This window comes from Bacillus rossius, chromosome 7, assembly GCF_032445375.1.
Source record: "Bacillus rossius redtenbacheri isolate Brsri chromosome 7, Brsri_v3, whole genome shotgun sequence".
In the NCBI taxonomy this organism is placed as follows: Eukaryota; Metazoa; Arthropoda; class Insecta; order Phasmatodea; family Bacillidae; genus Bacillus; species Bacillus rossius.
Genome location: NC_086335.1, coordinates 4,639,869 through 4,662,351, shown reverse-complemented (window position 1 = coordinate 4,662,351; position 22,483 = coordinate 4,639,869). Strand labels below are relative to the sequence as shown.

The following is a 22,483-nucleotide window of genomic DNA, read 5'->3' as shown; positions in this document are numbered from 1 at the left end:
GCAACATTCAAAGAAATAAAAAATACCAATTAGAGGAATTATTGTAATAATATCTCATATAATATATAACTACATCCTGCATTATAAAAATTATTCTAACAAAGCATTCACATATAGTAAACCCTGATATATATATATATATATATATATATATATATATATATATATATATATATATATATAAACTTCTCATAACAAACTGTTAGCTAAGTCCAAAACAAAACTGTATCTAACACAAGGCATCTTACCTCTCTATGAGAAAAAATGTTCTCATTTGGAGGAAAACTCCTTTATAAAAAAATATATATATTATTTCTCTTTAGAAGTAAACAACTGATTCAAAAGTTATAATTTTTTTATGCTCAAAATTGAAGAAACAGTATTTGAGATACAAAATGAAACAATAGGAACTAAGGATATAATATCATACTTTTCAGAAAAAAATCTTCACAGCACAAATAAAACACTGCAAAATTATGCAACAAGTTCTGAAGATTGACTTCTCCATCCTATCATTACTTTATCAGAAAATACATACTACACAAATCATTCCTCATGGACTTAAGTAATGCCTTGATTTGTATAGAGGTTCAGCTTAGCTAGTACCACAGCAGCCACTATGCCCCTCACACATACCTTTACTGCAAACAGAAATTTGGAGACTTTGCATAATCTAATTTCATAATTGTAGCCTCCTTTTAATTGGCAGTGGTTTTAATTGGAATTTCTACATCATCATTCTGCTGGAATCTTGCACGGGCAAGTAGCTAGCAAAAATGTCTAAACAGGAAAGGACGAAGAAAACCTGGGAGAACAAGCAACCACTCGTACTCTCTGGCCCGGGTCGACCGCACGATACACACACCCGTGTACGGCAGCAAGCACTCAAGTCGTCTGGTCGACCATTTCAAACATTCACTGCTGCACGCAATGGTTTTAAAGTTTTTTTTCTACAACAACTGTTTTATATTACCATATTTAAAGCTATAAAAAGGATCAATTCACTTGAAATATCAGGTAATTTTTCACCCATGCCATTACCTACCTTGTAACACAATACAAGCTTATCACAATTGCTTCTTCGCTACTGTGCATGGAATGTCACTCAACAACGCTGCCTATACCGCATTCCTTTACTCCCATTTAGAATTTACTGAGAAGTGTTTTTCTTTCAAAGCTGCAACAACAGAATCCTCAGTGATTAATAATATAGAAATAATAATGACAATATATTTACACATTCAATTATGAAAAGTTTTACAAAGCATCGTGTGACAGCAGTCACTGAACCAAAGGTGCAAGATGGTTCATGATTCACATTACAACAGAACTCTCATTCACCAGAGGGCACAACATTTCCAAACTTCTGTTTCAAAGAACTTCCGATCATAACATATTTATCATTTACAGACTTCGTAGCATGACAAGATACTGGTATGTACTCACATGGCCTACAACCCCAATTCTGAAATTTAATTAAAAGGGATTGACCGAGTGTGACGAAATACAGTGTTATTACTGCTCTAACAAACTTACTTTACGTTTGAACTAGTTTAGTTTGACACAAACTGCATACTTCACCATACATGGTAAAAAAACCAATGTGACACCACAGCAACAAACCTTTAAATAATTCTTTCTAAATAAAAATGTAGCTTTTCAGTAACTGACCACATTGTAATAAGAAGTTAGTTGAAACCAATAAAAATTATGTTCATTTCAAATATAAAGAATATATATTGAAGGTGCTCTATTTCTTGTTTATATAGGTATGTACAAGAAAGTATTTAAAAACTCTTTATTTAATATATCATCTTGAATAACTGATAAATAATAATAACTGAAACAGAAGACACACTTGTTTATTAACAAGAGTCTATATTGAACTTCACTGTAATGCATTTATCATGGGCTAATAAAAAAACGTGTCTGTAAATTTTCAGGTATAGAGCAGAGTTCAGTATTTGTATCTACAAAATGAGTCCAGGTTTGATTATTTTTCAGCTGAGTCATGCTCAAGTAGTTTCATAAGGTTTTTAAGGTGTTAAGTAATAAAATGGATTATGGTAATATTAAGGGTAAAAAAAATTATGCACAAAGAAGCATACAAGAACAGATAATATTATGGTAGATTTTGAAAATAGTTCATCAATGGTAATAATAAGTAAGATGAATAAGCAAAACATTGTTATCAGCATATAGGTTTAATATTATTATTTTGGCTTTATATAGAAATGTATGAAATATTATGGTGAGGCCACACTTATGTTGGTCGCACTTTAGTTTTAAGCAAGTCAACTGTGCACACAATCGTACAAAATAAGGAGTCTAACAAACTTTTATAAAAGTATGATGCTGTTGGTTATACTAGCGGGAATATATTTGACATTTGATACCGTAACAGAAATGAACAGATGATTCACATGGAAAAGGTTGTTAAATGAATGGTGCAAAAAAAAAAAAAAATCAAGGGCCTGACAGGATTGATGTGAATCACGCGGTGATACACGAATAAGCACTATGGTTTTTGAAAAATTAAAATATAAATATCTGGACAGTAATATTGGTTTCACTGCCAGTAAAGGATAATATGGAAAGTTTGTGGAAAGGTACACGACGTGAGTTGAAGGTCACGCCCGGGCGGGCAAGTCAATCAGTCGACTGACGATAACTACCCGTATCTCCCGCTATACAGTGTCGTATTTGTCATACAAAGTATTCGATGGTGGGCTTATAAAGATAAATGGTGTGACATATTTATCATTGAGTGTTATTATACACATTTATATTACGTAAAGCATATTTCCCTACACATTTTGGAACACATTAAGTAAATTAGTCTTGCTATTTATGAAGACCAATGCTTCAGAATACACAATTTCGGATAACACGAAAAATTAGTTGTGCTAAGTGAGGGATTGGTGTATTTTCTTTTCAAAGGTTTTTGCTGTCACAAATCTATAGCATACTGCTGGCCTTTCATGTGAAAATGGCAAATATTTCTCGTGTTTTTGGACACAAATAGTGGAATGTACATGATCCACCCTAAAAATTATTTTTCAATCACTTAACAAATACATAAAGCAAAAAAAAGATAAATATGTACTGAAAAAGTTTCTGGAAAAATAAACAAATGATACTGAAGTGAGGTTTGTTGGGTTAAAACAGATATAAAAATTACTATGTTTTCTCGCATAATCGTCGCACATTTTATTCTAAAATTAAGTTTGAAAAGTAGGGGTGCCATGATTATGCGGAAAAGGAAAAAAAATTTTTTTTAGATAAACTTATTCATAAAAACAAAACCCGTTCATGGAAAGTACGTTTATTTAAAAATGGTGGAGTATAAAAGAGCATGCCTAACAATTTATATTAATAATTCATTAAACAAAAACCTTTCTTTAACTTTAAATAGAAAAACTAAATCTGTGACACGAACGCAAGCGACTTCAATCTGTGACGTGAACTAACGCGTAACTACCGTCATAGTATACACTTACCAGGAAAGAGTGCAGGCTATCAAATGTAGTAAACTCGGCACATGATAGAGAGTGCGCGTTGCATGCATCGGCGAGATAACGATATTCAACTACGTGTGCGCGCTCTATACAGGAAGCAACATAACCAAACATTAAAGATTTCAACGAGCGCTGGCTACATTTTTGTAAGCGGTAAACCGCGGCGATGCAGACGAACAGATGAAGGTTATAACGTTTTAAAAGTCTTTAAAAGAAAATTTACACGTCAGACAACTTCGTATTTCTGTTAAATAAATAAGTAAGTTGTAATGTCCAAATAAATATTAGATTTATACTTTAAAATACATCGTTTTATACGGAAAAGATACCTACACAAAGCGCTTGGCATCTAATAGCGGGACCAAAAAGAACATGCAACGTTCACGCGAGAAGTTTTTTTATCCCAATTTTGACGCCCTAAAATATGGGTGCGACGATTATGCGATAAAAGAGGGTGTATCTATGTAAAATGTTTGTTAAAATATTTATATTCTTAGAAAAAAAAGTTTCTATTTAGCTAACCTAAACTAACATACCTTTCACTTCCATTTTTATTCACTTTATTTCTCAGGTCAAGCTACTCTACATATTATTCCAGAAAATTTTAGCAAACCGCAAAATACATACTTTTAAGTCCATTCCATTTCACGAAAACCGTGAATTTTTTTAAAATACTGTATTTGTTAAATAGTTATTAAAAGAACTCCTATTTACATATCTAAAACATTTTTGTTCCCGTGTTTACGTTTTTGACAGCAGCCAGGTAAGCTGTATTTTTGCTCAGAAAAATCTGGAATCGTATTCAGGTTTGTTTATTTGGTTTTTGAGTCTCTATGTCTGTTTTGTTATAGACATATACTTCAAGTAAACTGCTACTAAGTTACATGGTGGTAGTTTGATAGTGAATATTAATTTATACACCATTGCAACGATGGCCTTCACTTTCTTTAATGACCACCGCAAAGAAGTGTCCGTAATTTATGTCGTAGTCTATGGTTGTTGATGTTTATTTATTTTCCCCCACTACTGGTATGCGAGATGAAATAAATACAAATAATAGTTAGTTTTGAAGTTAAAAATGTTAAAATGTCCGTGTTTTAAATGGGCCATAAGGTATTTCAGCTACTATATGCTCAACAGTAGTAAAACAAATTTGAATTTTTGCTACTTGTTTAAACCGCAGAGCATTGTTCATGATTGTTACAATGCTGTCCCAATAAAATATATAAACTGGGTTTTTACATTACAAAAATTACAACTTCAACAGTGAACATCCGTATATGACAAACTCCCAGGTAGGCTATGTCCAATACTCGTAACTAGTGGTGCACCGATGCGGATACCGATCAATCGTAATCGGCGATTATGGGTACTTACCGATTAATCGTAATCGGAGATTATCTTAACGATTACTTTGCCGATTATTTACGTCCCGGCGTAATTAAGTAGGTTTTTACCGTGTAATATTTTGTTACACATTTTAGCATGAAATACAGTAATATTTGTATATATTACAAAATTCATCTAACTCCGTCATATCATAATTACAGATATTTCGTTAAGTTTAATAAATCTCATTGCCTCGAACAATAAAAAAAACATTTTTCCTACACGTTTATTTACGTTTCGTCTTTTGTTTAGTGGCCTTGTACATTACCTATAGCCAGAGACGTAAAATAGATGGCACGCAATCGAAATACCACAAGCAGTTGCAGTGGATTCTATGACAATCAATCTTTTCGAGTCGTAGTAGCGGTTCAAAATCGCGGTCCCGATACCTTCTAGTTTTTATCACTGCGTTTTACAAACTCGTTATGGGCGTCTTTGGTAACATTATCCGTTTGTTATTTGTATGACGTGAAAAGTGAAAAAGTATTTATAATTTTATATATTCAGTCAACATAAATAAAATCACATGTGCTAGAATTGGTTTTTAGTCATTTTTATATAAATATAGTGAGATGGCGAGTAGTGAGAAAAAATGTGAAGTGTGGAAACATTTTTCTATAAATTAAAGTGAACAAAATAAAGCAGCATGTTTACATTATTAAACGGTAATTTCTTGACGCAACCTTATGTGATAGTCAATAATAATGCTAGTTTTCCGCAACAAAAACTTACCCATTGTAAATTACAATTATTAGACTGTAGTTCAAGTTGTTTACAATAACAAATATAAATAGAAGTTAATTTAATTTACACTTTGCAATGACTTAATAGTGTATTTTATATATTTTTGTACTGTTATTATCACTGTATTCTCGATTTTACCTAATCTTGTTATTAAATTCACATGTGAATAAACATTTTTGTGTGCATTATTACACTTAAAAAAATTTCTTCATTATAATCGGTAACTGAATCGGTATCTGCCGATTATTGCTCTCATAGTCGGTAATCAAATCGGTAATCGGTAAAGACATATCGGTGCACCACTACTCGTAACCACTTGTATTCCTTATTTCGAAGTGTTAATACTTGAAGTTAAATAAAATACCAATAATAAAAATTAGAAAACGTATTTGAAAATTCACACAGGCCTACATAAAATACATGAAAGTTTTAAAAAACTTCATAAATTGCAACGTAATTAAATTTATGTTCATTGCCCATTCTAATAAAATTTGTGTCAAGTTATTTTTCCTTTCAAATTTTGGAACATTTCTAAAGTATGCTTTTGCTTTATTTAAAATCGATCTACCACCATGCGTCACAGTGGCTGCATACTTACTTTATGTATCTATGACAAAATAGATGATTTGACTCAGAAAGTAAATTAACCAATGTAGATAATGGTTCTGGATTTCTGAGGAAATTAGCAGAAATGTGTTTGTAATATTGATGAAGTAAATAAGAGCTTACCTGGTTGTCATAACAAAAACTTGTGAATTACATAAATATGAACTCATTTAATCTGTTCTGCAAATATAGAATTTTAAAAATGCACATTTTTTTTTGTGAAATATATGAAGTTTTGCTGCATATCTGAAGTTTAAGGTTGGTTAGGTAAAGTTAGTTGCTTATTTTTTTTTAAAAAAAATTTAGAAATCATACCAAACCTTTAATGTTTAACTTTTGTAGCTAACGTCATCCAACCAACCTTTCACTTCAGTATTAGTTGTCTAATTTACCAGAAAGCACTTTTCATACTTCCCATTTGTTCCTTCATGTACGTCATGTAGTTTGCTAGGTAAACAATCATGTTTTTGCGCCAGCCAATCAGAATAGGTTTTGTTTTTTGTATGTTTATTTTTTTTTGCAGAAATGCCTAGATGTAAGTACAAGGAAGCTGTGTTGTGACTGGTTGGTGATGTTGCGTGGCGGTAGGCAGTCGTGTCATCTAGGGACCTGCGAGCAGAGGATTTTCACTTCGAGTCGAGCTCGAGCAAGTTTGCTAAAATACTCGCGAGTATCGAGTCGAGTTCGAGTTTTTTTTAAAGTTTATTGCACATAAATTTACTGCGATGGAGTAATAAAATGTGAGAACTTTTGAGAAAAATATGGAAATAAAAAAAGAAACCATTATCATTGTTAGCCTACTAAATAGATAGACCTACATTAGAGGTCTGCGAGCCTAAGAATTTTACTTTGAGCCAAGCTCGAGCGAGCCTACTTGAAAGTTCTCGAAGCTTGAGCTTTTGTGGTACAGTTACACTTTTGGGAAATTATTTTTACCTTAAACTTAGTAGGTATAATGTTTGAATAAAGTATTAAAATGAAGTGGGCTTATTAATTTTGGGTAACTATTTACAGAGTGCATTTATAATTTGCACTGCTAGGAAAAAAAAACACTTTTGCCATTGAATCTAACCTGTTTCCATTGGTTCATTAGTAACTGATATCATCCAACTAAAATAACCACAGTTCAAGAGTATATTTTTGTGTAAATGTAACATATCTTTGGAATAATTTCATCCTTGTCAATTTTTCTGGAGTCCTTACTGAGCTTCAACAAACTGAGCACAAAAAATCATGTTGTTTGAAAAGTACATTTACATTGTTTCAACATTTCCACTTTTCGGCACAAAAATTCTGAGAGAGATTGTCATAGAGTATTAAATTCTGTTCTTCAATCTATCATGCAGAAAAATAATTTGTTCTGCACGTTCAGGAGTTAAATTAGCTCTACGATTGGAGATGGTGTTTACAGCAGAAGAGAAGCGTCTCTCGCTGGCAACCTGTGTGGCTGGAATGCTTAAGTAAAATTGTTTAACCTCAAAATTAGTGTCAATATTTGTAACTTGTCATTAAAGTTTAATCAATTGAAAGTAATAAAAATAGAAGCATTTTACTTAATTCAATTTACACTTGCAAAAAAAAAAACATACACACAATAAACCTACATGGAAATTAGTCTTTTCAATATCCCAGGGGTCGAAAATGGTCACTTAACTCACTTACAGTCACTTATTTTTCATCAATCACTTTTTTGTCACTATTTTTTAAACAGTCACTTAATTTAATTTTTTTTCGATATTGGTGCCCAAAATTTGGATTTCCGTTAATGAAAGTGACATTAATTAAATGCTTGAATTTGTGGTTTTGACTGTAATCAAGGTATTTGCCGTTTGCCATAACACGGATGGTGTCTAGATCGTTTTTTACATGCGTAAAAGCGTAAACAACAACTGAAGTCGAACTATCCATTAATCGATTCGCCCTACAGTATCGATTGGCTGACGTGATGGCGGTAGCCTACAACTCACGTAGTTTCGGTTCCCTACCACGTTCATGCAACTTCGGATTTCTCTCAAAAATTGAAATTTAAAAAAATGGAAGGGTCGGGTCGGGTCGGGTCAGGTCAGGTCAGGTCAGTCACAACATGCTTGAACTTCTGATTTAGCGGCTGAAGTGGCGTTAATACCAAAACGCAAAACTTCGGAAATCTTCGGAAATTCTTGCAGGGAACTGAAACTATGTAAGTAGTAGGCTTCCCACGTGATGGGAGATAACCTATGTTCGCGCCAGTGTGCTCTGTAGTTAGTCTGATTACTGTCTTAATTTAGTTTTGTCCTTACGGGCCTTGGCTAGCGATATTACTTGTGTCATGATATACTATTATTTGAGATAAACAAGTAACCGGGAAATAATATCGTAATTTTTTGATGTTGTGGTGAAGATGGGGAAGTGTCGTTTTCGTAGCGAGTGGCTAGAGAGGCGCGATGATAATGGATATATCATTAACGAGTGGGCAAAAAAACGTAACGATACTGATGTTTTTTGTGCAGTTTGCTGTGTCACAATCAAAATATCAACCAAAGGGTATCAAGCACTATCTCAGCATGCTACTTCCGAGCGACAAAAGAGTGAATGTCGGAATAAGTTGGCTCCTAGTCAGCTAAAATTCACGGTCGTTCAACCTTCATGTTCAGCTTCCACATCAAGTGAAGTGTCCTCAGAAAACCATGTTAAATGTCTTTACAGTGTACGAGATCGTGCAACAAGTGCAGAACTGAAATGTGTAATGAAATGTATTATTTCAAATTATTCAGCATCATCTTGTGGAGGAATAGCTGACGTTTTTAAAAGTATGTTTGGTGAGGGTGTGCCTGAGGACTTCAGCCTGAGCGGCACTACATTTAGGTATCTACTAACAGATGCATTAAGCCCATATTTTCGCAATGTTATTTTGAAAGACATGGATGGTGCATACTATTCAGTATGCTACGACAAAACAACAAACCACACAGGTAGAAAGGAACTGCAAATTGCTATCAGGTACTGGTCTAACACGAAGCTACAGATTATCACTCACCATCTTGAAACCTTTTTTATTGGATCAGCTACAGGCGAAATACTAGTTGAGAAAATTAATTCTGCACTAGACAATGCTGGGTTACCTCGTCAGAAGATATTAATGTTAGGGAGTGATGGCCCTAATGTCAACAAGAAAGTTGCTCGTATTATATGTGAAGAGTTGGTTTCTATTCGCAAGGCACCCCTTGTTAATATTGGCACATGCAGCATCCACACACTTCACAATGCATTTCTCAGTGGACTTGATAAACTTGGAGAAGATGTAGCTGATTTGGTAATTGCTGTCCATGATTTTTTTGATGGTTGGCCTTCAAGATGTGAGGACTACTTACAAATACAAGATGACCTATCTGTTCCAAAACATAGTTTCATCAAGCATGTTCCGTCAAGGTGGCTTATCTTAGAAGGAGCTGCATCACGATTGATCAAACAATGGGAAGCTCTCAAAAAATACTTCCTAAGTTATGTCCCCTAGGCAAGAGCAACAACTACAAGAGAATAGTGAGTTTACTAAAGAAGCCTACTATAAAGGCTGAACTTCTTTTTGTGTGCAGCAGTGCCAGAGTATTCACACACTTCACTGGTGCATTCCAGAAGGAAGAACCAATGATACATGTTATACATGATGAACTAGACACTCTTGCTAAGACTTTGCTTGGAAAGGTTTGCAAACCAGAACTCATACAAACTGTTGGTGTAAGTGAAGATTTACTAAAAACAGAGAACCTACTTCCTGCCCAGAAAATCCATGTTGAGAAAGAGATTTTGACAGAAATTTCAAAGGTAATTTCTAGATTTAGTTGTTTAAGATTTAAATCTTCAAATTGTACTTTCAGGGTGGCCACTTGACCTGGAAATTTTTTTCCCCCTGTAAGGAACAGTAGGGGAATTTTTTTTTAAGACCTGGAATCATTTTTTTTTTGTAATATATTTCTTATGGTAGCCTACCATTTTTAACTTTGGTTCCAACGTGTAAACAATGTACTAAATTATGCACAGATCATTGCAGTAGTGCAATAAACCATTTTGCAATTGTCTAGAATAGAGGCATTTTCAAAAATGTTAAAAAAATTAGAAAATTTATTAATTAAATAGTATTCACCTCCTTTAATAATACTGTAAAAGATTTTTTTTTAATTGAAAAAAATTTCCCCCTATTATCAATCTCTTCCCCCCCCCCCCCCCCAAAAAAAAATCTATATTTTAAAAAAGTAGATCCCTAAAAAAACAAAACTAGCAGGCAGGAGGTGTGATTAACTTACTTCGAAATGTTATTGATGATAGGAGTGAAAAAAATTATAATTTGAAAATCATTTTAGGTTATTAATGATAAAGGTTGTTACTATTGAGTGCACCCTATTTTCAAATTTTAATTTGACATTTTTTTAAGTATTTCACAAGAGACCCTATTCTAGACAATTATGAACAATTTTAACAACTGGTAAATTTGTTTTAGAATTTGCTTTTGCAGTTAGGATATATAAGTATATATAGTGGGCACTTAACTCTTGGTTCGAAATACATTTACAAATCATAAAGGATATATGTTACAGGTGGATGAAAGGTTTCAGCTGGAGTTTTTGGCTGGAGCGAAAAACCATTATGTTGAAGCTGTTACTCATGTTATCAGAAAGTCACCCCTAATGTTGAAACCACTTCTGAAGAATTGCCGTTGCCTCCAGCCAGAAGAAAGGGTTTTACACCGCAGTTGTCGAGACATTGTTGCTCTAGCAAAGGGTCTGCCCATTGTAATTGATGAAAGTATTCTGTTAAATGAATGGAAACTACTCCAGTGTGAAAAGGAAAGTGTGTGTGGTGGCAGTATAGATGACTACTGGGCTCAGTTTTTTGTTTTGAAGAACAGTATTGGTGATGACAAATACCCAAACGTTGCTAAAGTTGTAAAATCTGTTTTGGCTCTTTCACACGGAAATGCTGACTTAGAGCGAGGGTTTTCTTTGTCCTCCCACATCTTAACTCAAGATAAAGCTTCCATGTCGGAAAGAACACTCAATGCAGCAATGACTGTCAAGAGTGCAATAATGAAGATGTACCACAGCAAGCCTGATTTGGTTCCCATTACAAGAGAGCTATTAGCAATGGCTCGTGTAGCTCATAGCAGCTACCTTACACACTTGCAAAATGAGAAGGCTTTAAAAGAAGAAGCAGCTCGGAAGAAGTTGGAAACAGATGAAAAGAAATTAGTGGAAGCAGAGAGAATACAAAAACTGAAAAATGAGAGAAAGATAATAGCTGGTGCTGAGAACAAATTGAAGAGTTTGCAAAGTGAAGAGCAGCAAAAAAGAAAGACTGCAGATGCACTTTTTGAGGAGGCAAATAAGAGATTAAAGAGGGCTGTAGAAAAGAAAGATATGCAGGAAATTGGATTGGCCCAGGCCATGTTGGAAGGTGTTAACAGAGTCAGAAAAGAAGCTGCAGAGAAGAAGCTTGAGGTTGATACTGTACAACACTCAGTGGAGAAAAGGAAATCTAAAATTATTTCTGACTATTTTTCAAAATACTCAAAAAATTAGATGTTTTGGGTTGATGGAGTGTTCTGACATAAGTTTGCTGATGTTGAAATGTTCTTAAATTGGACTAGATACAGTTTTGTAGTAGGCCTATGGTGTCTTCTTACTTAATATAATTCTTAGTTCATTTTATAAGACAATATAAAAATGTTAATCTTGATAGAATTTTCATGGAAACCACTTTTAAGTCACAGTTTACACAGTTGACTTCTCTTTCACCATCTTAGGTAGGTATGTGAATAATTTGTTTCTTTTAATTTTTTGCTACTGGTGCATAATTTGTAACTTGTGTGTTTTTAAATAGTTAATAGAATAACTGTCAGTATTTTATTAGATCCATATATAACCTAACATTTTATTTTACTACAATCAAAATTTTTTGTAACATTTATTTCAGTTATATTTCAGGTCACCTTTTTAGTCACTTATTTTCCTGGAGATCACATTTTTCTCACTTTTTCTATCACAAAGGTCACTTTTCTCACTTTTTTCCAGTGAATAAAGCACTTTGAGGCCTGATATCCTGTAGTCTGAAATATGTTTACTCATGTCATCAAATGTAGATCTGTACTGAAGAAGCCGATTTTGCCAATATTTAGTTGAATCTGCATTTATGCCGACTTCCGATACGCTTATTAATTTTCGGCCGATATTACTGAAAAACGAAAGAGACTGCCATAACCTAAAAATCCACGAGTACCCTTTTCACTTTTCGTAGTAGTACTGCATTCTTTCAGATCGCATTATTTCTTAGCAACATGTGCCAACCGTACATATCAAGATTTAATATCTTTTTTTTTTTCAATAATGTTCTTTAATTTTAATATGTCCTAAATAAATACATTACCATCACGGTAAATACACATCTCGGTTATTACGGCAACTATAGTTGCATGCTTCTGTAGTAGTTATGGTATCTACAAAGAATCTTTAGTTCTTTTTATGGTAATTATCTGAAGATAACTATTGGGTTTGTACTGTAGTTATGGTACATCATCCACATTTCTTCGTAAGTTGTTGTTCATTTGTTTTTTCTTCATATTTATATTTACGTGCGCCATTACTGAGGCAGGAACTTTCATAAAAATTTCAAACGGGACTTTATATCACACATTTAATGGCGTAAATGATGAAACCCTGGACAATTTAAATGCTTTATACAGTAAAATGCGGAATATACTTCCGCATAAAGCGGGAAAGTGATACATTAATGCTATGCGGAAAATGATACAAGTAAAACAAATTAATCACGGAAATTCGTAAATCCCGGGTACGTAAAAATTATGTGTTCATGTATACGGTTGATCATGTTACATTATAAAGTAAAGTATAATAGTGTTGTAAGACTTTTATTCCGATATAATGAGAGTCTTTTTTCTAAAGGTACAGTACAAGAAAAGCTCGCTCGAATTTCGAGTTGTTGAAAAGCCACGAGCTCGAGTTCGAGTATTACTAAAAAACTTGACTCGAAACTCGAATTTCGAGTACTCGCAGGTGTCTAGTGTCATCTCATCAGTCATCGTTCAACAGTAGCCAGGAGCGGCTGCCTGCGATCGGTGGCTCACAAAAGTCGTTTACATTACGCATGAAGAGAAATTAAACATCTGTGGTCCGAGCCCAGCCACCAAACAACCTGAGTTGAGTACTTCTTGCGACTAAGTGCACGCTCAGGATGGCGGCAGGAAGCCCTAGAACGTAGCACAGTAAACTCCCTATTATCCGCGCATGCTACGAAAAAATACAACACATATGTAAATCTGTACTTTATTACAAGTGAGCAAATTTGAACTCTACTGATGAGTGTATTGCGTGTAGTACACAGTAAAATGCACAGGAATTCTCGGAACTCACGCAGTAGGCTGGCATGCGTTGCTATTTTTGTCTTTGTCGCGCTTTGTTTCTAGTCGTATGGTTGAGCACTTTTATGTTTACATTACTAAAATGTATTGTATGTTAATTATTCAGTTAAATACTAAAGTTTTAGCATCATTAAATTTTTTTTTTACTGTTAATTGTAACTTTTACTGTACATAAATGTTTAGATTTTTAAGTTGAAATTAATGTTTCCTTTTTTTGTTTCCCACTTTCGGCTGTTTTGCGGATGATCGGGAGTGTGGTGTGGTTTGGAAAGGGCGTGCCCCCTGGGTTGTACGCACTCACGACACAGCCAGCCGCGGGAGGGCGGCGCGCGGGGCGTGCTAGCTGCAGACGGGCAGGAGCCGGGACTCGGGTCGGCAGCGCGGGCCGCCCGCCGACGGCCATCAGTCCATCTCGTTGGAGTCCACGAAGTGAGCCCGCACGTCGAGGTGCGCGGCCAGGTCCAGCACCAGGTGCTGCAGCCCGGGGTGGTCCAGCAGGTCTGCGTCGGGCAGCGCGGGCTGGCACTGCGGCCGGAACAGCCGGCTCTGCAACCAGCCCCCTCTCCGCTCCACCTCCGACTCTCACTGGCACTTATTAGCACTTATTATCTGCGGGCCTACAGAGGATGCCGCAGTGCGGCCATTCTCCATGTTTAGGGCATCGGATCGGCCCGGGATGACACGACTCGCCACGGCCGCTCTCGTCCGTTCGAGAAGGCAGCCAGGGTATATGAGCAGCGATGCCGGCTTCCGAGAGTTCGCAGAGTTCCGCGAGTGAGGGGAAGTGCGACATCGGCGAAGAGGGGGAGAGACCCCCTATAGAGTGGCGCGACGAGGAGCGACGGGACCGCGAGAGTGCGATTGAGTGGCGTGAGACTGTGTGTGTGAGGAGTGCGAACTGAGGAACTTGACAGACATTGAGTGACTTGCAAATAAACATTTTCAAGAGCCAAGGATTAGTGATCAGACAATTTCAAGTACAATTACTTATTAGTAAAGTAAATATTAAGAATTAATAAAACTTAATCAGGCCATCCCTTATGAACCCAGTTCTCCCAACATAAGTGTGTAACATTATTGGTGTCAGAAGTGAGATGGCTCTAAATAAATTTAGTTTAAATTTTTTTAACCAAATATTTTTTTTTTTTAATAATTTAGTTATTCGAGAATTGAGTTAATATGGACTGTAGCTAGTTTTGAGTGTAATAGTAGTAGTAAAGTTAGTGTTAGTAATTGGTAAGAGGTTTAGGGTAGCTCATAGGGGAAATTACCGTGTATTCATAAGACAGTAGTAATAGGCTGGTAGTGTACCTGGACACGAAAGATGGCAGCTGACGAACTTAAAAACATAATGGCTTTCTGGGCCGAGATGAAGAAATTATTTTGATAATAGTCAAGAAGAGATGAAGAATATAATTGATAATAGTAAAGAAGAGATGAAGAATGAAATGAAGAACTGCCAAGAGACAAAGAATGCAATGAAGACTGAGCTTGACGACATGAAGAAGAACCAGGAAGAAATTAAGACGGGTCAAGAAGAGATGTGAAACGAAGTAGTTGTTGCTGAAGAACAGAAGCGAAAAAAAAATAGTTGCTGTTCCAGAAAAAATGAAGAAGTAGTCCAGTCAAATTAGCAATCAACATCGGAATAAGAGATAAGCTGAATTTTTGTATATACCTTCATTTTGGCCCTCCTAAAGTTGTCTCAAAAGTCTCATAAAAGCTCATGTCGGCTTCATAAGTTATTCAAGGTCAAAGGTAAAAAAAAAATTATATATATTTTTTTGCGATTATCTCGGTTTCTATTGCTCCAATGATGTTAACATCTATTATAAATATTGTAGAGCATAAAATTTGCGACATTTTGTCATGCACTCGACCTTTTTTGCGATAGAGGGTGGTGGGCGCGCAGGGCTCAGCCATACGTACTGTAATGCAAGGTCAACCACAAAAACCTGTGAATACTACCTTGAATTTTGAATTATTTGTATTATTTATCACTTTAACAGTTAATAAATTGTATTTAATAACATTTTACATATTTTTAATATATTCATTTAAGAGCGTGCATCAGATGGAGTTAAACTTTCTAATACAGTCATCCAGGATTCGGAAGATTACTACTATACTTTTACACGTTTAGCATTTCTGTTGACGCATTAAAAGAATTTAAATGTTGGTGAACATTTTAAATGCATAACATTTTGAAAATATCAATTGAAAGTTGCTTTAAAAGCATACTGTAATTGCCATTTTTAGCCATTTTCAAACGGCGTTGTAGCCAAGAAATATAGACAAATCTCCATTATGTTTTAATAGGAAAAAATTGTAGTTCCTCGCCAGAAACTTTGTCGCTTTGTCCCCCATTGTCACCGCGACAAATCTCGAGTGATCTTCCTAAACCGAAGGCACTGCACTCGTTTATAGCATACTGCTCGGCGCGCCTGACTGCCCTGTCTGTGTGAGAATGGAACAAGAGATACTCGCGGTTCCTATCTTGGAATGCGAAGAAGCGTCAAAGAGGAGACGAATAAATATTGCTTCCTGACCCGGCGCGCCGCGGCGTTGCTGCGTAAGCTAAGATTACGAGGAAGTATTACCACCCTCGTAAATAACCAAAGGAAAAATTTTTTTGTTGTAAATTTGTAAATGTTCTATTTTCCTAACTCTGCTAATTTAATGTGTTTTAAAGGATAACTATATAAGAAAATAAGCATAATTAAGTTGTAAGTAAGTTTATGCAAAGTTAATTGCAATTTTGAATGCAGTAATAAGCCGCACGATGACTGGTTGTTAGACTGTAAGGTATAACTAAGTGTCTAAATTTAGGCTGTTAGGGTGTACAGAGAATTTCAATCATCCAATGAATACATACGAATGTGTTTAGATGTAGCACCAAGACTTGGTGACCAAGTACTAAACAGCTATATCGTATTTGTTACCACTTCGAAAATTCCAATTCATAGATAGTGTTAATGATTTTGGTGGCTGCTACCAGTGTAAAAAAAAAAAATAAGAACTTAATTATTTATGTCAATTACAACATTTTTCTGCACGAATTAATTATTTTGAAATGATTGTTGCTACAAGTTGACGCTTCATTTTCAACGAATATCCAAAAATATTCCACAAATTCCAGAAATAAGTTCAATTGCAATAATGTAACTTTTAAGTTCCAGAAAATATTGAAATTTTAACTGGACAAATATGTGAATAATAACTTTTACATTCAAATTCTGGAACACATTATTAGTTTTTTTTTTTTTGTATTTTGTAGGACTATATCAACTCTAAATGTGCACTACTGTATCTCATTTATGTTCACGTCGTTTGTTATATTGTGTATATGTTGTATATGTGATTGTGTTAATGTATCTTGACCAGTGTTCCTTGCCGTGTGTTCTTGTTAGCCTACATTGGTAAAAATAAAACCACTGTAACTTATGTACTGGTACTTAATCATGCAATTATGTAAATTAAAATTGTTTTCATAGGATAAAATGTCTGTGCTATACAACAGGAAAACCAAGAACAACCTCTGTGTTGCTGTAGTTTATGTAATTTTTGTTTTTCATTGTCCTTCTGTTGGTGATCGTTGTGGAAGTAACTGAGAAACCGAGGTCGAGGTAGTCCACAGGAATGACTATCGCTCGTTACTAACGCACTAATTACATAATGTATAAAAATTGTGCGTGGGTGCCACGCATATTACAAGAGACATTTAGTTCCATACTAAATGCCATTTTGTTTACGAAATGCGAACTGTGTTGCTATCAACACTACGTATTTTTTATTTGTACTTGGGCTGAAATTGGGTATTACTAATTTATATATGATAAACAAAATTGTTTATTGAAAACGCAAAAAATTTGGTTCTTTTTTGAATTGTTATTTTATACAGTAATACTGTATTATGTACGGTGATTATAATTGATTAAAATTATGATCCATATATAGGTACTTAATCGTATAAAATGTGAACTAAGCTACTACGAAGATTGAAAAAAGAACTGTTGGCGACTTCAGCGTGTATCTTAGAGTGAAAACTACGGACCTATAATTGTCCTGCGAAATATCTTGCTTCGACTATTATGCTGGACCACGAACTTCAGGGCGAGGGATATCTAAATCAAGAGCCCCATAATTCAAATTTCATAATACCTTGAAGAACCTGGGTATACATTATGATAGTCAAACTCCGAATATAGAGTTGATGTCTAAGGATCTACTGGTTATTTCTACTGCTACCTACCAACAAACGCCATGACAATGAAGACATTTATGGAGTGTCATGGCTATATGTTATGGTTGGACGAATAACTCCACGATATCCTTTGACTTATGTTTGGAACTACAGAAGGATTAAAATGGTATGAAGTTACTGTTAATTGACAGTGTAAATATGCATGTGAAGTGCTTTGAAATATTAGTATGTACTCCAAACGACGTGTTGCTCTGTAGATTTATTCCTGATTAATTAACGTAACATCAATATTATAATTTTCAATTTGCTGCACCATTTATTGTGAAGTAATTTTCTATAACTATCATCAATGTAGAAATGTTTATCGTAAAGTGCTTTACCCTAACTGACAAGCCTGTGCAAGCTATATTTTGTTTTATTTCACTTGGAGTTCTCTGTAATTGATTAGGCTAGTCTAGAGTTGGTTTATATAATCTCATATAAAGCAAATTAAATGAATTTAAACTAATTTGGAATGTTAATATCTCCGACTTTGATTTCACATTGTTTCTCATAGAGGAAACTGAACCTTGTAATTTGGCGACATGTACTTCATGTTAAATTCAGTGTCACATCCAGAGATTATAGAAATATACAGATGGAGAATAAGGTCTGACTTTAGACGAGGGGGTTTAGATTATCGTATTTTGTCCATAGTATTTAAAGATAATAAAAAAATTGGTTGTCTGTAAATTTGGTTTACGTACGATAATTTAACGTGACGTCATAACAAAACATTGATGAAATGATTGCATACTTTATGAATAAAATTGAATCATTTTTATTTTAATATTAAAAGAATAAACACTTGAAATCATACTAGTAGCTAATCAGATTTTTAAAATGCAAGAATAATTAACCTTTATTGCCGAAATTGTTGTTGTTATTAGCAATGAAAACCACATTAACTTTTCACTTCACTTTATAAACAGTCGACGAAACAGTTAACTTGTAGATGACTTGTAATTAATTTTAAAAACTGGTGTTTAGCTATAAAGTTTAAATATAATTATGAACAAGTTTTCATATAAATAAACTGTAATCAAATATCTATCATCAATTATATGAATCACTATAATTTTTTAGTCAATTGTAACATAAGCTATTATTACTGCACTCGTCGACAGCGTAACGGAACACAGCGTAACGGGACACAGCGTAACGGAACAATGAGCGTAACGGGACACAGCGTAACGGAACAATGTGCGTAACGGGACACTTTTTCGTGCGTGCAGCCGGAGTTCATCGATTTATTAGACGTCACGTAAAAAATAGTTTAGTTAAAGTACTAAATTTAAAAGCTACTTTTGAAAAGCCAGCCTTAACCTATTTAATATACTTAACAGTAGATTCATAGACCAATCTAGTGGAAGAGAGATAGATGCGGCGCAAAGGTACAATGAGCGTAACGGGATAATGAGTCATCCTTTTCCTTGCGTGCAGCCGGCGTTCATAGATTTATTAGACGTTGTTACGTCAAAAATTAATATTTGCACTTATAGAAATTATTAACTAATTTGGAACATTTTCTATCATAGTTCCTAGCTTCGCATTACAACTATTTCAAAATGTATTCAAGTTAAAGTGTGGTATGTATTATAACACCATTTTTTCTTTTGTGATTATAATATACTAATATGAAACAAGACTAAATAGGATGAGTGAATCGCTGGAGTGTACATATATACGTATGCGTAGCACTGTGGCTGTGGCTTGCAACTGTTATTGTGCGTCCGTGGTCTCGGGAAGGGTTTATCTTGACAAGGGGCCCGCAAGGTGGGGGGAAGAAAGATAACACCTCGTGAATGGTGTGGAGAAGACCGTACGAGAGCGATAACTGACACATTTTTGTCTCCTCCTTTCGCTCTCTTCGCGGTCACACACACTCACATACCCAAATGCAGATGCCAGGCGCGAGCTGAGAACTTGCTGCTCTGATGAACGCTCTTAATAATATTTACCTACTTTGTGTAATTAAAAACTCATTAAATGAAATACTTATTGTGTATCGTAATTTATTGAAAGCAGATTTTAAGTAGAAAAATAATAAAGTAGTTTGTGCTTCGTCACAAGTGACCTGGTGTTAAGCCATGCTCTGAGATACGCCCTTGTGTGCCAGGCAAGGCATTGCCGGGCACATCTGCAGTTGGGGTGATTTCACGGCCCTGCTGGATGGATCATTGCTGCCCTGCCTTTCAGACACGCAAGTAAGTCTTGCCCCAGTTCCTGTTAAGGATTTTGTGAGAACCTTTGCAAGACTGCATTTACGCCCTGAAGTTAGTGTGAATTGGAAGACGACTTTTTTTAACCCGTGGCAAATTGTTTCAGCAAATTAGTAACTGTGTTATCAGTCCCAGTAAACTGCGAAGTACAAAGAAGTATTTTTTTTTTTAAATATTTTCTTTTTATATTGAGCTAGCTAGCAAAAAATTTTAAATGCAGACTGCACCGATAATTCTGAAATCAGGATCCTTTTCTGAACTCTTATACTTTTACTTTACATAAAAAAAAATTCAATGTGTAATAGTGTACTAATTACCATCAATACTCAAGCCATGCTCAAAAAACATGACATAAAAAACCACAAAAAAATTCAATTTTTATTGATGATATTAAATCATGTTATTGGTATTATATGGTTAAATAAGCATTGACAAAAAATTGAGGTGTTTAAAAGGTTTTCTAATGAGAATTTACATATCAAACAAATACTCTACTTTTGCATTTAAACTCAATTTTAGTTAACCCTCTATAATTAGTAAATAAATAATACAAAACAAAAATATTTTATATCAACTTAAAACAAAAAGATAACAAAAACTGTGATCTAAAGCCGACACAGAACTAAAGTAACGTACCGATAACTATTGTTGTAGTACACACTAACCACGAAAGAGTGTGGGCCTTTAAATTAGTTCACTCCGAAAGAGGCAGAGTCAGTGCACTGAAAGTAATCGGCGAGCTATCAATATTGATAGTCAACCACGTGCGTGTATTCTATACAGGGAACCAACCTAACAAAACATGATGCTAACCAGCGCTCCAATGCGGCGACAGAACAGATAATCAAAAGTGTGTCTGAAAGAGAATTTTCATCTGGACAGCTTTGTATTCCTGTTATTAAATAGTAAACTGTAATTTCCTAACGAATAACGGATTTAAACTTTATATGCATATATACGTATAGACACATACACGAGAAACAGTATTTGGGCAACTTCAACATCAGGAATAATAACGTTCATCCTACATCACACATCTTATGAAGAAAATGGCAGGATTGAAACATTTGATCATATTAGATGGAATATTGTATTGCATGAGAAAGTCTTAAATGAGTTTTACATGAATAAAAACCAAATTTTCACGTAGTAAATGAGATGTGAATAGCAGGAAGAAAGTAATTTTCACAGTGTTATTTTAGGGAAAGTATTACTTTGCATTTAATTACATGTACATGGGGCCTAAAAAAAAGTCATTAATTGCGGGAATCATAAATACAGACACCGCAAATGCGGGGTTTCACTTTAACCCTTCGTATTATCAAATCTTAAATACATGCAAAATTAGTTTTGGGCCACAATGGAACTTCAAATTACATATTATCTGATATTTCATAATATATGAACAAATTAACACTGGACATACTATTCATAATGCTGGGGATTTAAACAGGTTTGTAATAACGAAACTTTAGACTAACCAATATTGTAATAATGTGGTTTCACTGTATATATGTAGCATGCTCCCCTATTTCTTGAAAGGGCATACACTGTCGTTTGAAATTAAATGTTGATTGTGTTAAACATACAGTGATTTATCGCATAATCGCCCCACATTTTATACTAAAATCAAGTTTGAAAAGTAGGGGTGAAACGTTTATGTCACAAATTTTTTTTGTTGGGTAAAGTTATTTATAAAAAATAAACGCATTTATGGAAAGTACGTTTATTTAACAAGTGGATTATACAAGAGCACTCCAAACAATCGAAATTAATAAGTCATGCAACAAAAAGATTTCTTCAACTGTAAATAGAAAAACAAAATATGTGACCCAAATGCGAGCCTGAACTAACGCATAACTATCATCGTAGAACACACTTACCATGAGAGTGCGGGCCATTAAATGTAGTTAACTCGGCACTCAACAGAGAGTGTGTGTTGCATGCAATCGGCGAGATATCGATATTCGACTACGTGTGTGCGCTCTATACGGGAAGCAACATAACCAAACATGAATGATGCCAACTGGCGCTGGCTACATTTTTATTAACGGTACACCGCGGCAACACAAACGAACAATGAAAGTTATAACATTTAAAAACGTCTTCAAAAGAAAATTTACTCATCAGACAGCTTTGTATTTCCGTTAATTAAATAAGTAAGGGTAATGTATTAGTAAATATTAGATTTTGACTTTAAAAGACATTGTTTTATATGGAAAAAATACCTACACAAAGCGCTAGGAATCAAATATGTTTCAAAATATATTGCTTAAAAGGCATACAGCAGGTACTAGATACAATGTTGACTCTCAAAATTATTTACAATATAGTTTGTTGCACCACTCTATAT

The 22,483-nt window shown here is 34.7% G+C and overlaps 1 protein-coding gene across 3 annotated transcripts in view; it reads right to left on the bottom strand.

Annotated features, from left to right (window-relative positions):
• Positions 1 to 337: 337 nt before the first annotated feature.
• Positions 338 to 22,483, bottom strand: part of LOC134533648 (protein SCAI) — a 155,231-nt gene continuing 133,085 nt past the window's right edge. For 2 of the 3 annotated variants that reach the window (XM_063371181.1, XM_063371180.1), the window contains exon 15: positions 338 to 14,211. In XM_063371181.1, the coding sequence (XP_063227251.1) occupies positions 14,068 to 14,211 (144 nt within the window). In that variant the 3' untranslated portion in view covers positions 338 to 14,067. The remainder of the gene's footprint in view (positions 14,212 to 22,483) is intronic. The other variant, XR_010075353.1, reaches the window with a different exon arrangement.